This window comes from Pseudoliparis swirei, chromosome 5 (genome assembly GCF_029220125.1).
Source record: "Pseudoliparis swirei isolate HS2019 ecotype Mariana Trench chromosome 5, NWPU_hadal_v1, whole genome shotgun sequence".
Taxonomy (NCBI): Eukaryota; Metazoa; Chordata; class Actinopteri; order Perciformes; family Liparidae; genus Pseudoliparis; species Pseudoliparis swirei.
The window spans coordinates 18,663,662-18,679,369 of record NC_079392.1 but is presented as its reverse complement, the minus strand read 5'-3'; the positions used below and the strand labels follow the sequence as shown (position 1 = coordinate 18,679,369).

Sequence of the window (15,708 nt, the reverse complement as noted above, 5' to 3'; positions counted from 1 at the left end):
TGTGTGTTTATTTGAGTGGGTATTTCACTCAGTGTGCAACAAGGTAATGAATCTCTCTAATCGCGTGCGTGTGTGTGTGTGTGTGTGCGCGCATCTTCAAGTGGCCAGTTTCCCCAACCAAAGTGATTATATTTGGAAGATGAAGCTTCATGTGGAAAAGTGGTTTGGCAAAGGTTCAGGAAATGATAACACAGCCAGTTGTTTTCCGCATGAAGTGTGTTGGAATGTCTCTCATTTGATTTTCAATGCAGAAGACCGCTGGAAAAAGGCTTTTGCTTTGAGCAAGCGGTCGTCGGCGATGATTTGCAGCTCGTCCACTTAATCAATGACCCGTCTGTTCTTCATTCTGGCCAGACATTTAGTCTAATCAACTCCTCCCTTCACATTCCCAGATACTTGGTCATGGAGGACTGTTGAATAACTTTATCGACTCCACAGTCTCTGAATATTTCCTGCTCCCGGTTGTCTGGTATTGTGGTGCAGAACAGGAACACACACACACACTTACACACACGACGACCAATCATCGTTATCACTGCACGTAATCCCGTGAATCCATAACAGAGATGTAATTCTCTAGCACAGGATCACATTCCTGGAGATGCTCCATGTCATCTCCCCAGGAGGGAACGTTTGGTTCCATCTCTTTGTTTCCGTCCGCGGCAGCATCCCCTCCTGTAGACGCCGGTGAAGAGCGGTTGGGATCTAGATGAATATTAATCAGTCTGGGTGGAAAACATCTTGTTGTGATGAAGAGGACTCCCTCCTCACACCTCTGACTTGTAAACTAACGTGATATGAATCAGTTATTCACCACATAATCATGTGAAGCTCTCCGTTGTTTTCACACTTGCGGCAACAGATATTCTTGGATCTTTGTCTCGTCGTTATTCAACACGGCTGTGCTCGATGTTGCCCTCTGAGGAAAATCTGTAATTTGTGAAATCGGGGTATACAAAAACCGGAATTGAATTGTTTCTGCACAGTTATCTTGGGGCGCTGCTAGCTCTCCATGGCGAAATATAATGACTTTTGGCCTTTCTTAGGGTCGAACTTGTGAACGTTTGCCTTCAAATTCATAACTCAAAACGTCTTAGACTTGTGTTTTTTAGGGAATGGGAAAGAACGATTGCGCCCCCAAATTCCATAATGAGGCCTACAACAGCGAAGCACCATAGAAGGCAAAAGGATCCCAGTTGCATCCAGTGGTACCGGCCAAGCGGTGGAGAGGAGATGGAGGCGGGCAGACAACCAGCAGCGACCAACGTCTGTCAGCGAGCTCACAAACCAAACATCGAGATGAAGAGGGCGATGTGAGCAGACGCAGCATGCAGTCACCGTCTGTGGATGCAGCGGTGAACGTGTCGATGAAAGGATGGAGGGTTCAGCAGGGCAGGGAAAGCAAACACGGGACCCACCAGAGAGCTCATTGGTCCGGGCGGGGAGTGTGGAGCCGCCGAGCGGGTCGAAAGTTGCTGAGTGTTTGGCTGGAAGCGGGACCGAAGAGTGATGCGCCGGTGGTCCGTTACGCAGCTCTGGACGGTTCTTTCTCAGGATGGAGCCGAACAAACTTAGAGTTTGGCCCCAGCGGCCTCCCGCCCGGAGGTTTCCTTAACTCTGAGCGTGACCCGATGGAGACCTCCCGTAAGGGAGCAGCAACGTTGAGTTGATATCAGAGAGTTCACGCGTGCTGGTCCAGCACAGGTCATCGAACAAGTGATGAACAAATTCGCTCATTACTCGACGATGTGACCTTATAGTGCATTTTTCTAGTCTCTCAAATATGCAGATTATAGCATGGCTGACATATTTTTGAAGCTGTTACCACAGAAGTCTGATAACATATCAGCTAATATTTGATTTTAATTTTATATACATCACTGATATGAAAATGTGGCTGACAATATAGGCTGTGCTGATGTACTGTTTGGGCTCTTCTTAGGTTGTATTGCTTTTATCTTTAATTTCATCATCCAAGCAATAATACAAACTACAAATGTTTTAAAGAAGCTAAAAAAAAATACTGTATAATTTGTACAGTTGGTGAAAGGTTGAGGATGTCTGGTTGCAACAGGAAGTACAAGTTCCCCGTCTCTCTGTTTACTCGAACCCTACTAAAGTTTACTGTGTTGACTTTCTCTCCGCCCCGATGCCCCCGATCGGGCGACTGATGTCTGAAGAGTTATACAACGCTCTGTGTCGGCGCTGGCCTCCGTTAGCAGCAGCTGGCAGGACGAGTGGTCCAAGCACTGCTTTTAATCCCCGAACAACACTTATTAATCCTTCCTTTGAATCCCACAGCTGAAAATGCAAAGTTTAAAATGGGACTTACTTCCTTGATTTATTTGTTATCATTTTGACTGAATCCATCGGTTCACAAATGCCCCCCTCCATTCACACGGGGAGGGTCAACTAATGGTTACATTTAGGTCTTCAAACGGGACTTGCTTTGTTGATGGAGAAGAGGGAGGATATCGTCTCTCGTGTTCCTGGCTGGGCTCAGAAAATTATCCGGCGTGTGTCTGGTTACAGAGGTCATTTATTTGACCTTTGGGTTCCCATTGTCCAACGATAGAATAAGAGGAGCCCAGGCTGAGCGCTCCGTCAGCATGAGAGGAGGTTACTATCCTCCGGGTGTCGGGACAGCTGGACACCAGACCTCCCCAGCTGGGGAAACCTGTAGGAAAGACTGACGGCTCACGGCGTGGAGCACTGCGCTCTGGGGAGGCTTCACTCAGAGATGAGATCTCCACAAGATGGAAAGGGAGAAGAAGAAAAACCGAGAGGCTCTGCCCATTCTGGGAACGCAGGCTGGAGACAAACTAAACAAGCAGTGGTTTTGGAGAGCGCAGCGTACATCTGCGTCCTCGCGAAGGTGGTGCTTGGTACAGCGCGTTACTGCACGTTGTCCAACACCTCAGCCGCCACCACCTTTTTCCCCTCCTTGTCAGTGCGAGTGTGGTGGAGGATATTGTGGTATGGAAGTGTGTGCTCATAACACTGCGCCTATTCATGCCGGCTGTTCATTTATCATCAGCATTTAGAGAATACCAGCAGAACTGTTTGGATTCCCGGCACAAGGCCGCTCCAAAATATGAAACCTGAACTTTTGTGTTCAGCGTGAACATCTGAGCCTTCATGGCTGAAGACTTTGAGGCCGAGGCTGTGCTGGTGCCCAACATGCTGAGACAGCGCTGTGTTTCTGCCCCGGTGAAGTATTTTCTATAAGACTGGAGTTTGAGAAACTTCTGATGCAGCGAAGAAAAGCAAACTGATGACGTTCTGATTCGTGTCTCTTTTAACCGTGGTAAATGAAGGAAAGTAACTTCAAAGTCCACTTACTCAGATATTGTACTTGAGTAAAGTACTTAACTTTATACTTTTACTCCACCTCAATTCATAGGCAACCAGAACACATTATTCAGCACTGGGCCTTTAAGTAACGTGTTTATTACTCTTAACGAGGTATTGTTACTTTAACGTAACACATTGTCGTCTTTCACAGCGCCACGGCTACGGCAAACATAACAAAGACTCCGATTTTTATTCTGATATTGCTCGTCGACACTAACTTCCTTTTGTGCAGTTTGGGCGGCGACTGGTTCAGTGGTGAGCAGAGTGGTCGGCGGTTCGATTCCCGGCTCCATTAGTCCATGTCGATGTGTCCTTGGGCAATTTACTCAGATTGCTCCTGTAGCTGTGCCTACGCTGTGTGAACGTTAATCCTGATGGGCAGGTGGCCCCTTAGCCCCGCCCATCAGTGTGTGAATGGGTGAATTGACTAGTGTGGAATCGATTTGATTGGTCAGAAGACTAGAAAAGCGCTTTACAGGTCCAGGTCCATTTGAACGGTAGCTTTGCGAAAGCAGCACTCATTGTGCACTTTCCACTGAAAAACAAACCTGTTCCAATTTAAATCTGCACACATTTTGATTCTAAGCTTCCATTTTATTTTACCAATATGATTTTTAAAAATCTTTTTACTGACCTAAACTGAGAGGGATCTTGGTGTCGCTGTCAGTTGAACCATTTTACAGCATGTTGTTCTCCATGTAGAGAACATAACAAAACAACTTCTATTTGTAAAGAGGAATTTCTACAACCTAAAAGCATAAAGTACCAAATACAAAGTATTCGACTGTGTACCAAACCATCCTTTTGTGGCAGACAATTACAAACTTTTGAACAAAATAGTCATTTAAATTTTTATTTAATAGTGGAGATGACGATTTGCAGAAAACTTTGCTCAGTCAGTCTTTAAAAAGCAACATTATCTAATTTGCCAACAAAGAAATGGTTGAAAATATCAAAACCACATCTGAAACATTTAGATAATTTAGAAACAATAAAGAAAGTCTAAGTCTAAGTCTAAGATGCTGATTTTAACAATTTGTAAATTCAAATTCAAAGTCTGTTACTGATGTAACATACAAATACATTCATTGTGCAGTAGATGCCATGAATCAACAATTACAAAGCTACAAATCCTGTGTATGTGCTGACAGCTCACATTTAACATCAATACAAGTTGCTATATTCCATCACCTTCACTATTCCTTGCGTAAGTATTTTGGTCAAAAATCAGATCTGGGCTGAAGTTAGTCAAGCAGAGATCAAGTTTCAAGTTTTTATTGTCACATCCCCTTTTATACAAGTATAATCGGTTCGTGAAATTCTTATGTGCAAAACACCCGACAGCAGTAGCAGACTAAAAAAAGAATAAGAATGAGAATAAACTATACAATATCCACACACAAAAAAGAAGAAAGTATTAACAATATATATATAAAACAGTGTAATAGAATATACATCATGACAATATATATATATAAAACAATGTAATAAAATATACACTTTTTTGAGACTATATATATATATATGTATATACATACAATATATATATACAATATATATATATATAAACAATGTAATAAAATATACACCATGGCCATAGATATTCACAGAATATGTTCTGGTGTGTAGTGTTAATGAGGGTCTCAGTCCTTGTTCAGCAGCCTGATGGCCTGACTGAAGAAGCTGTCCCTCAGTCTGTTTGTGCGGCACTTGATACTGCGGTATCGCCTGCCTGACGGTAGAAGGGTGAACAGTTTGTGGCCGGGTGGTTATTGTCTTTCATCATCCGTTTGGCCCTGGCCACGCACCGCTTGGTGTATATGTCCAGGATGGAGGAAGCTCACCTCCAACGATGTACTGTGCCGACCGCACCACCCTCTGTAGTGACCTACGCTCCAGGGCGGTGCAGGTCCCGGACCAGACGGTGGTGCAACCTGTCAGATCACTCTCGATGGTACTGGTGTAGTATGGTCTGAGGATGCGGGGGCCATGTTGAATTTCCTCAGTCGCCTAAGGAAATACAGGCGTTGTTGGGCCCTTTTCACCACGTGAGTGGTGTGCGTGGACCATGTGAGGTCCTCGGAGATGTGCACGCCGAGGAACTTGAAGCTGCTGACCTCTCTACTGCAACTCCGTCTATGGAGATGGGGTGTGCTCTCCTCTCCGCTTCCTGTAGTCCACGATCAGCTCCTTGGTCTTCTTGACGTTGAGGACGAGGCTGTTCTCCTGGCCCCACTGTACCAGTGATCCAACCTCCTCCCTGTAGGCTGTCTCGTCGTGCCGGTGATCAGCCCCAACACTGTTGTGTCGTCCAGCAAACTTGATGATGACGTTGGAGCTGTGCATGGCCGTGCAGTCGTGGGTGTACAGGAGTAGAGGAGAGGGCTCAACACGCATCCCTGAGGGGCTCCCGTGTTGAGGGTCAGCGGCTCTGAGGTGGTACCGCCATCCTCACCACCTGGCCGCGGCCCGACAGGAAGTCCAGTATCCAGCTGCACATGGTAGAGTGCAGGCCTAGACCTCTGAGCTTGGTGTCGAGCTTGGCGGGAACAATAGTGTTGAACGCTGAGCTGTAGTCCACAACCAGCATTCGCACACAACAGTTCCTCCCCTCCAGGTGGGAAAGGGCGGTGTGAAGTGCCATGGCAATTGCGTCGTCGGTGGATCTGTTTTGACGATATGCAAATTGCCATGGGTCCAGCGTGGCAGGCAACATGGAACAAATGAAGTCCTTGACCAACCTCTCGAAGCATTTACTGACAATCGAGGTGAGGGCTACGGGTCTCCAGTCATTCAGGCAGGTTACCTTGGGGTGTTTGGGGACAGGCACAATGGTGGACATCTTGAAGCTCTCAGGAACAACAGCTCTCAGGAACAACAGATCAACTGTACTCGCAGTAATAATTAACATTGTTCTGAAACTATAGTTTAGTATGAAACAAATCAAAAGTTGTCACTTATTTCAAGAATATTCAGACCTGTTTTTTTTGCATCGTAAGCAAGTGAGATGACCTCATCCAACTGGCATCATCTTTGTATTTGTTTGATGAAGACCTGTCACCACTGGCCTCGGTGACTTGTTAACATGAATACGTTCTGCCGTTTGGCCCCTGGCAGTGAGAGCGGCATTAATGGGGCTTGGCCCTTTCAGCGTTTGTTCACATGGTGTTTTTATGGAGGGAAACATCTCCAGTGGCGGCCCTTCATTTCTCCACAGGCAAGCAGACCACAGACTTCCTGGAAAAGGCCCGGTGGCCGATTCCCTGAGCAAAGCCTGTAAGCCGGGCACAGCGGCCAGACCAGAAGGGCCTCCGATCACATTTAGAGATGGTCAAAGTATATTATGGAGTGTGTGCATGGTGCTAGAGTCTTCTGTGGGCAGAAATATCTAAACATTTGATGTTTATGTATTTAATTGCATTTCTACTTCTTAAAATTGGCATGTACATTATGGCATGTCTCTACATGGGTTTTCTATGTTTATTTTCTTACTATTGCACAAGGTTTGAACAAAATGGAAAAACATCAAAATCAGATACAAAATCCAGTAACTGCTTTTCCGTCTTCCTTCTTTGTCACATCAACAGTTCACACACAATATTTTGTGAGATGTGAGAAAAATAAAACTCGATCACTGTTGCAGAACGTTGTTTTGTATGTTTAACCTGAGCGTGTCCACAAGTATGGAGATGAATTATGATCGTCTTTCGTTGTTGCAAAAGTGATGTGTGTTTTCAGGAACATGAGTTAGAAGCAGACTAAACACACACGCACGCACACACACACACAGATACACACACACACACCTATAAGTCATTTGAAGTGGTGGGCTCTACTGGCATGCGTGCCTCTCATTTGAGCAACCGCAGAAATAAACACAATGTTATTATTAAAGGTGGAATGGGATTGGCTCGTATATCCGTAGTTGTTTACCAGAATAGTCACGGGGAGTTATGACCAGTTCACATTCATGAATGAAGCTTCTGTGTATTTATACAAAATAAAAATGTCCATCCCAGTTTGGGGTTGAACATAAAGCCTTTTCTGAGTTTAACAATAAGAGCGTTCTAGATTGTGTTTAATGAAGTGACTTATCAGGTGGAGTTATTCAAAATGATTAACTGCTAATATTTATAAACACACAGCAGAAATACAAAAAAATGTAATCAAAGGATTTATTTAACGCTTAAAATTCCAGGTGATGAATTAATTAAAAGGCTGGAGTAAACTCAGAATGACATGCATACCTTTATAAATAAACCTTTCACGATCCAGAGCTGCGTTTTCAGGCTGCAGAGGTCAAAAATAGTCTCCTCCAAATATGAAAGATTGAACCTCCCCCTGCTGGACGACTTACACGGAGGTTTCTGCTAAACTTCACTCAGCGAAGGAGGAAAAAACTACATAATGAAGTTGTAACAAAAAAATAAAACAAAAATAAGTACTTTCAGATCATCTGATTATTTGGGGAACTAAATATTCCCCAAATAATCAGTGAAAAGCCTCCGTCGACAATTCGGATTTAAATTAAACCACATTCAAGCATGTGTGTATAAATAGATAAAAATCACTTCATTTGACTGGATTGAAAGACATTCAGAGTTTAACAAGTTGTTTGTTATTTGTTTGAAAGCCCTTCAACCAAATTTTTTAAAAATCAAGATCTAATTCTTGGTGTCTGTGATTTACGTTAAAAAGTAATTGACTTCGACCTAAATTATGACCGACAAATACAGAGAAGTGACAGAGTATTTTAGACCCTTCATTTTAAACTTATGACCATAAATTCAAAAAACTGAATGAACCAATTGCATAACACCTTTATTTACACCAAGAGCACAAAGGCTGGCTGATGAATTCCTGCTTCGCCGTGCTCTTGAAAAACTAATTACTGATTCAGAGGCTTTGAGAAGATGAGGGACTCTAAAGGGCTTTTTTTTTTAAACAAGGAGAAACTCCTAGAAGCTTTTTTGTCTTGAACTCTTGTGTGTATTAAGACTTTATTTACCTTATTCCTTCCTGGTTATCCTTTTGAACAGAAGCTTAAATATAGAGGTGACGTTCGACGACATACTTCAGGATTTTACTGAACATCTAAAAAACAAATTAATGCCAAAGTAATGAAGAAATATAAATAAATAAGCACAGGGGAGCAGTAACAGGACGAGCAGCTGGAACAAAACAAGTTGAAGCACGTTGAAAACCGTCCGGGGGAAGATGGCACCAGTGCGCCACTCTGCCAGCTCGGAGTCAACGTCACTTCTGTACCAACAAACACATTCCTGTGGCGGCTTCGATGAAGTCACACAAAGTTGTCAAAATTCTCTTCGAGACAAAGGAAGCAAAAAAAGAATCCACACTGTGGAATGAATCCTCGGTCCTTCTGTATTGAAGCTCTTACATATTACAGGTGGAATATACAGTCCATGTATACTGGGAAACAGACAGCCAATACAAACAGGCTACAATTACCAAAAGATACAAAAAACAGCATATATACAAAAGCTTATATAATGATTCAAGTACCACTAACTTTATACTTCAGTTCTCTGAGAATTTAAAACTATCTGTACAAAATGTACAAGAATTGTATCCCATGCTGTATTTGCCAAAGGTTTCCTCTGCGCTGCATATTATATCTTATTATATACTGTTAATGTCAACAAGAAGACGTTTTTTAATTTTTTAAACAAACAAATTGCAGAATTAATTTCCGGGCATTTTAGTTCAGTCGGCCGATGTCACAACTAAATCAAACATTTGTGAAACTGTGACCTGAAATGTCAGGGACTGAGTGTAATAACTCAAAACCTCTCTGGATATTTAGCAGGCTGTATTTATTTATGCAACTGTATACATATGCAATTACCAGATTCATTTCCTGGGAAGTTTATTTAAACGGTCTAAGTAATTTGCTGCCGTGACGGTGACATGACAGACGGTGTTTAATGCGTCGTCGTTCCTGACGAGCCGGCCTCAGAGGACGTGGAGCGAGAGTCCACCGAGGCAGCGTGGAGTTCGAGAGCAGAACATTCGCCTCATTCGTTACCAGCTGGGAGGGTGTTACATGCCCATATTATTCTGGAGTTTTTAAAACTTTAAATCTTAACTTTTTAAATATCAGCATGAGACTGAATCTACAAATGAACAATCATCTCAACACGACTGGAACTATAATCAGCACGCTGAAGGCTGATTGCCTCCCTGACACGGACCGACATGGACAATTTAAATCATTCAGAGAAAAGTGTTTAAAAAAAAAAAACAGCCATTAAAAAGCAAAAAGAATCGTCTATTTAACATTGCGGACGCGTCGATAACATGTTTACTTTCATAATCACTGTACATTGTTTAAAATGTCAACGCTTTACCATCAAAACTGGTAAACATCAGTGGCGATTTAAGAGAAAGGGGTTTGTGCAAAATAAGTAAAAGCATAATGTCGCGTATAAACTTCAAGATAAACAAAGATGCCTTTCATCATAAACACAATCCTATTGAAAACCTGTTGAAAAATGAAGTATCAAACAGTCTGTCATGCATTTTATTCTTTAAAACTCTGATGCAGCACAGTTAAAAAATTTTGGAAAGTTTTTAAAAGATAAAAAATGAATTGTCTTTGAATTTCTTCTTTCAAGAAGTGTGACATAAAAGATTAAAATAACCGACGGATTTAGTTAAATTGTGATTTTTTTTTAGGACTTTGCAAAGCCTTTCAAACACTACCATTCACTCATAATAATAATAATAATAATAATAATAATAGGTCCTACTGGGAGCAAAAAAAAAGAAAGCGAGGTTTGAGCACATTACGGTGACACAAGTCCCGCCACGGCAGCATCGACCAGCGTGAATGTCCCAATGATGTCTCTCCAGACGAGGTTCGGTCTCTCCTGGGTGGAGCAGTCGTATCGAGTGCTCATGGCCGGCGGTTCTGTTGCCTCAGGGCTGCTGGGGGTCATACTGCTGGTAGCGGTTCAGCTTGTCCGGGTCATTGGAGGCCATGTGGGTGAAATCCTGGAAAATGTCTTGGTAGGTTTCATCTCCTGCAAGAGAAACACGGACCCAAAATATCAATGAATAAGCCAAATAAATAAAAGTCGGACAGAGCAAATGTTCCCAACATGTGTGACACACAATTATCTTCTATAAATTCCCTCTACACCTGTAGAATATGTTCAAATGACACATGATGACTTCATTTTAAAAAGGAGACAGCTAACAGAGCTGCATGATCCCCGAACAGTAACTATGCATCAGAGCAGTGGAAGGAATGTTTTCAGAAGACAAAATATATCGTTTGATATCACATATGGGTCGGATTTTCTAATAAAGTTGTAACTTGTCAGAAAAACCTGAGATTGAAAAGAAGGAAATGGAGCTATTTGAATGTCTTCAACACAAAGTGCACGATCCCGTCAGCGCCACATCAAACTCGTCTCCCTCCTCACCGCAAATAAGTTCAGTAAAATATCTCTGGTGTCATCAACTACTAATGCCTCATCAGGTCAAGAGGGTCAAGAGGGCTCATGCAGGGTGACCACCCGGTGATGTGCTTCCTGTCTCTCTCCCTCGTCAACCAGGAGACCGGCTCCACCTGTGCAGACCAGTCACGCTGCTCGTGGGTTACCACGTCTTAGAACTGGCCAATCAGAAGAGCGGGGCCCAGAATAAAAGGAGGAAGCCTGAGGAGTTTCCTCTCTTCGGTTCTGCTCGAGCCGTAACACTGTTGTTGGTACCGTGTTCATGTTTGTGGTGGCAGGTTGAGGACAGTCGGTGAGCCGGGGCACCTTTTACATTTTACTCACACTTAGTTCCCTTTTGTCTCACTACTTTAGGATTATTATTGTATCGGTTTTGGTGACGCCATTTTCCCGACGTGTCAACATGTTCCCGAGACTCAAGAAGGAACAGGGACAGTATCATCAGGGAGAAGAATGAAAAAGAAAAAGTCGGCCATACCTGTCAAGCGTGTCGGTGCAGCTCGGAAATATGAAACAGAAGGATGCAGACGGCGAAAAGATGGGACAGAACAGAACGGGCAAAATGTTGGAGGAAAAACAGCGAGAGAGCTTTTTCAATTAGCAACTGAAGATCGACTCGGGAAGAAAAGACAAGCTCACAGAGATCCATTGTTTAACAACTGTATTGTGTTTAAAGTGCAGGAGTTTATGTACAGAAATACAGTCGTGTTGGCCTCAGCACCCCAAAGAAAATATGAGAACAGGAGAGAGGCACAAAACTCTGGGGAGGAGATTGTGTGTGTGTGTGGGGGGGGGGAGCAAAATACAGAACCGAGAGTGAATTTACAGAAAGAAACAAAGTGGACGAGAGCAGTAAAGAAGAGTGTGTTGTAGAAGTGAGAGAGCCTCCTCAGCGCTTCTCAATCTGGTTTCAAGTGGACATTTTTACTTTTTCAAGCTTTTAAACAACTCCCGAAGACAAATATTGATAATTGAAGATACACATTTTAAAATAATTGTTATTTTGTTTAAAATATATATATATATATACACTTCCCCTGGGGGTTTCCTAAATTAATGTTCAAATGCTCCCCCTCCCCCCCATAATCCGAGCAACCTGCAGGCTGAGAACCACCACTCTGCACTTCTTCCACACACTCAATCAGGTAGAAACACTTGAGTTGAGGGAACTGTTATTCTAATGAAGACGCAGGGTGGGTTGATGAGGTAATTCTCCTCCTCGTTCATTCGCCCTGAATATCCTTCATCAATCCCATCATTCGTCAACTGATTGGAGGCGCTGATGAAGAAGCCCTCGAGTATCAAAGCGGACGGCAACAAGACGACTCCTCTTGCAAAGCAAAGCAACGCGAGGATCACTCAGCGGCTGGAAGCCCGTCCTTCAGACTCGACTCTGAAGAACGGCTTCCAGCAATAGTTTCTGTACCACTCCCTATCAACAAGTATGGTACACGCTAAAAAGAGACTTCAGGTCTAAAGCAAAAAATGACCACGGAGTATTATTCCACTTATTATTCCACAGCAGCATTCAGGCTGATTACAGTCCTAAAGCAGCACACCTAGCCCTCAATATAAGATGCTTTACTCTTCCCAGACAAATCGACCACACGTCTGAGCGTCGCCCTCCGGTGGTCAACACACATACATGCACGAGTGCCTTGAGCCGACAATCTAAGAGCTGTGAAGAACCCCCTCAGCATCTAGTCTGAAGTACTGGACTCAGTGACGTCTACTCTAACTACCTAAACATCACACACTGTCCCGTCATCAATACCGATATCAATTAACAGAAATTACCAATCAAAGTGATTTGGTGAAGTGGGATCAAACATTTGAATGTCCCGATCGTATCTGTTCAGCCTCTTTTTTGTAAAGCTCCCTTATAATACTATATGCATGTTACATGTGGACGGTTTTCTACACTATTGCACTTATTGCTTGACGATGAACCATCCTCAGATGGTTTGTCTATATTTGAGTAAAAACCCACACACATTCGATACAATCAATGCAATAGCATTAAAAGGCCTTTATCATCTTACAATTCTGGATTTCCTGTGATGACGGTCAATAACCGAGCACACAACTGACCACTGACCCGGACACAATACTGTCATAACAAGAAGTAAATAGCTTTCAATCAGAGCAGTCAGGATGGGAACACAGAGCCCTGTTCAGCCAGAGTCAATCTCAACCTTGCTTATTCTGTCCTACTATGACGAAATGTACGTGTGCACATCATCTACAACATGTACAGTAAATATACATATTATACGGTTCCTCAAATAATGTATATAAAAAGAAAACAGTTCTAAAATATACTTTTTTTTCTGACCATGTATGTCACAACAGCAAGATGCATTATGTTTGGGCATCAAACAAGTCAAACAGGTAAACGGGTCTGGAAAAGGGTTAAGACTTCAAATGGGAAACCATACAATACAGGACAAGGTACAGTCGTTGCATAACCATTTAGGAATGTGCATAAATTACTTCTGACAGGTCATTTTAAAATTAAACTTAGCTATTTATAGACACACACACACACACACACACACACACTACGTCTCTCTAGACTGATCCGATACAAAAAAGTCATTCAAAAGTCACGATTATTGCCAAATGGTGAAAACTGGTCACTTTGAGGTCACTGGATACTTTTGGCAGGCATTGGTCAGCTTTTTTTTTTGCAAAGAGACACAACACTAATTAAAAAATGAAAGTATTCCAGCCCAATATATATATTTATATCATTAGCTGCTATAAATCACTGACTGCCTATTAAATAGAGGGAATCAGCAACGGTCGTTTAATTAAAATGTAAAATGGAGGAAGTTCAGACTATTTAGTAAAAAGTGACACTGTATTTGGGGATTTTGTGCCATTAATAATTCTTTGGAACAAAGCTCTGTCCAGAGACGATGGCTTTAACTCTGTCACATCAACACAGCGCAGCACCCCGAGTTCTACCGAGGTGCAGCTGGGACGTTCAGAGGACGGGTGCACTCAGTCCAGAAGGGACACGGGAGCACAACTGACCGAGTTGGGCTCAGTTCTCTAATCAGTGGATAACATTTCCCTTCACCCTGGGGCCACCCCTTAATAAAAATCAAAAATCATGAACTGGGTTATCTGTGTGTTCATTTGCAGTGTTCAGACAACTGACCCCAACTCTGAAACCTGGGCTTTACATTTCCTCTGACGAGCCTGGTTTGACAGTATGATGACAGTTTTTAAGTTTCATCCAGCTGCAGGCTAATAAACTCCTGCATGCACTTCCTGTACTGCATCTCGGTGGGGCTGTTGGTGTTATATTGACCTGACTGGCTGAAGGGCCCCTCCGCCTCTCGCATCTCTTCGTTCATCTTGGCCAATCGCAACCTGGGGGGCAGGTTAAGAAACAGGAAGTGACAGATTAGTCTCTTAAAATGTCACACGACTGTCGGGGCTCTTTTCCCAACCAATTTTACAGGCCACTGTGTTACATTTAGAGGTCAGAGATGTCCATCATGTAGAGCTGAAACTGATTACGTAGTGACACCTAGTGGACAAAGTTGTTATTGCAGACAGTTAAACTGGGTTAGGTTTTAAAAGACGCTTGTACTTTCGTTATTCAGGCAGTTAATCATGCCAACAAAAAAGATGCCTGTTGTGTCATAGATGTGATAATGTATGTTTGTTTTAATCCATACGGGTTTATATAGTGAAAGTAAATGATCCCATATGAAATATTGCTATTTCAACACTCTACATGCAACACCATCTGAGGTCCGAGTTTTTCTTGAGGCACTCCAGCGGTTCCATGTCGATGATATGATAGCTGTGCTGGTTGGTTTAACAGTTTGGAAGCTCAGACAACTCTTGCAAGATAAAACAATAATAATACAAAAAAGAAGAATAACACTCACAGTGTGACGATGTCTGCGTTGGCTGCATCCACTGCTATCGTCAAGGGGGTTTTCTCATCAATGTCTGAAGCATTCTGATTGGCTCCTCTTTTTAAGAATAAACACACTTGCCTAAAACAAAGAGGAAGTTTGAGCATTTAATTTTAGTCAACACATAATCTGGGTTGCATCAGACTCTTCAAAGAGTAACGGTTTAGGGAAGTCATCATGATGCTGAGCTGTGAAGACAAACCCTGTGTGTCCCAGCATGGTGGCGTGGTGGAGGGGTCCTCGGCCCACGGCGTCCTGCTGGTTCACATTAGCTGCGTTTTGCAGCAGAAACTCACAGGTGACCAGCGAACCCTGAAAGGAATCATTCAACCATCATGTGATGTTCAACAGTCATGTGTGACATGTTATATTACTTTCCAATGATAACACACACTTAAATTGTAAGTGCTATGATTATCTAAGGATCAGTTCTTCTCTCCCACTGGGAATTTAATTAGCTGCTCACCCCCAGCACCGCCATGATAAGCGGCATCTTCTTGTCGTCCTCAGTGTTGACCCAGTTGACCTCGGCTCCGTGGGCCAGGGCTTCCGCCATGTCCGGCAGGCTGCGGGCGCATGCAGCCCAGTAGAGCTGCAGGCCCGAGCTGTACTCCTTAGGCTCGTAGAAAACTATCTCCTTACACGGAGAGGCAGGAGGCAGTGTTGAAGGCATTGGCATGGGGGGAGACTCTGCGGCATCTGCAACATGGGAAGAAAAGAGATGTGAAAAATACAACAATAAGTCGATTAAATGCTAATGTTTCCATGTCTTGTAATACAACACCGATAGCTTTTCAAGCTGTGAGGACGGATTCCAAACTTTTTCAGGATGAGAGAAATATTATATTATATAAGGTTTACCAAATCTGCTCTAATTTACTGGAGAAAATGTCCTTAACTGTCCAACAACTGTTCCAACATGGTGAAACACG

At 43.0% G+C, this 15,708-nt stretch overlaps 1 protein-coding gene across 5 annotated transcripts in view; it reads right to left on the bottom strand.

Moving 5' to 3' along the window:
- Positions 1-8,720: 8,720 nt before the first annotated feature.
- The window catches only part of LOC130193532 (arf-GAP with coiled-coil, ANK repeat and PH domain-containing protein 2-like), a 46,119-nt gene continuing 39,131 nt past the window's right edge, over positions 8,721-15,708 (bottom strand). For all 5 annotated transcript variants that reach the window (XM_056414040.1, XM_056414041.1, XM_056414044.1 and 2 more), the window contains 5 exons: positions 15,243-15,475; positions 14,979-15,088; positions 14,747-14,857; positions 14,158-14,219; positions 8,721-10,400 (listed from right to left, as the gene is read on the bottom strand). In XM_056414040.1, the coding sequence (XP_056270015.1) occupies positions 10,297-10,400; positions 14,158-14,219; positions 14,747-14,857; positions 14,979-15,088; positions 15,243-15,475 (620 nt within the window). In that variant the 3' untranslated portion in view covers positions 8,721-10,296. The remainder of the gene's footprint in view (positions 10,401-14,157; positions 14,220-14,746; positions 14,858-14,978; positions 15,089-15,242; positions 15,476-15,708) is intronic.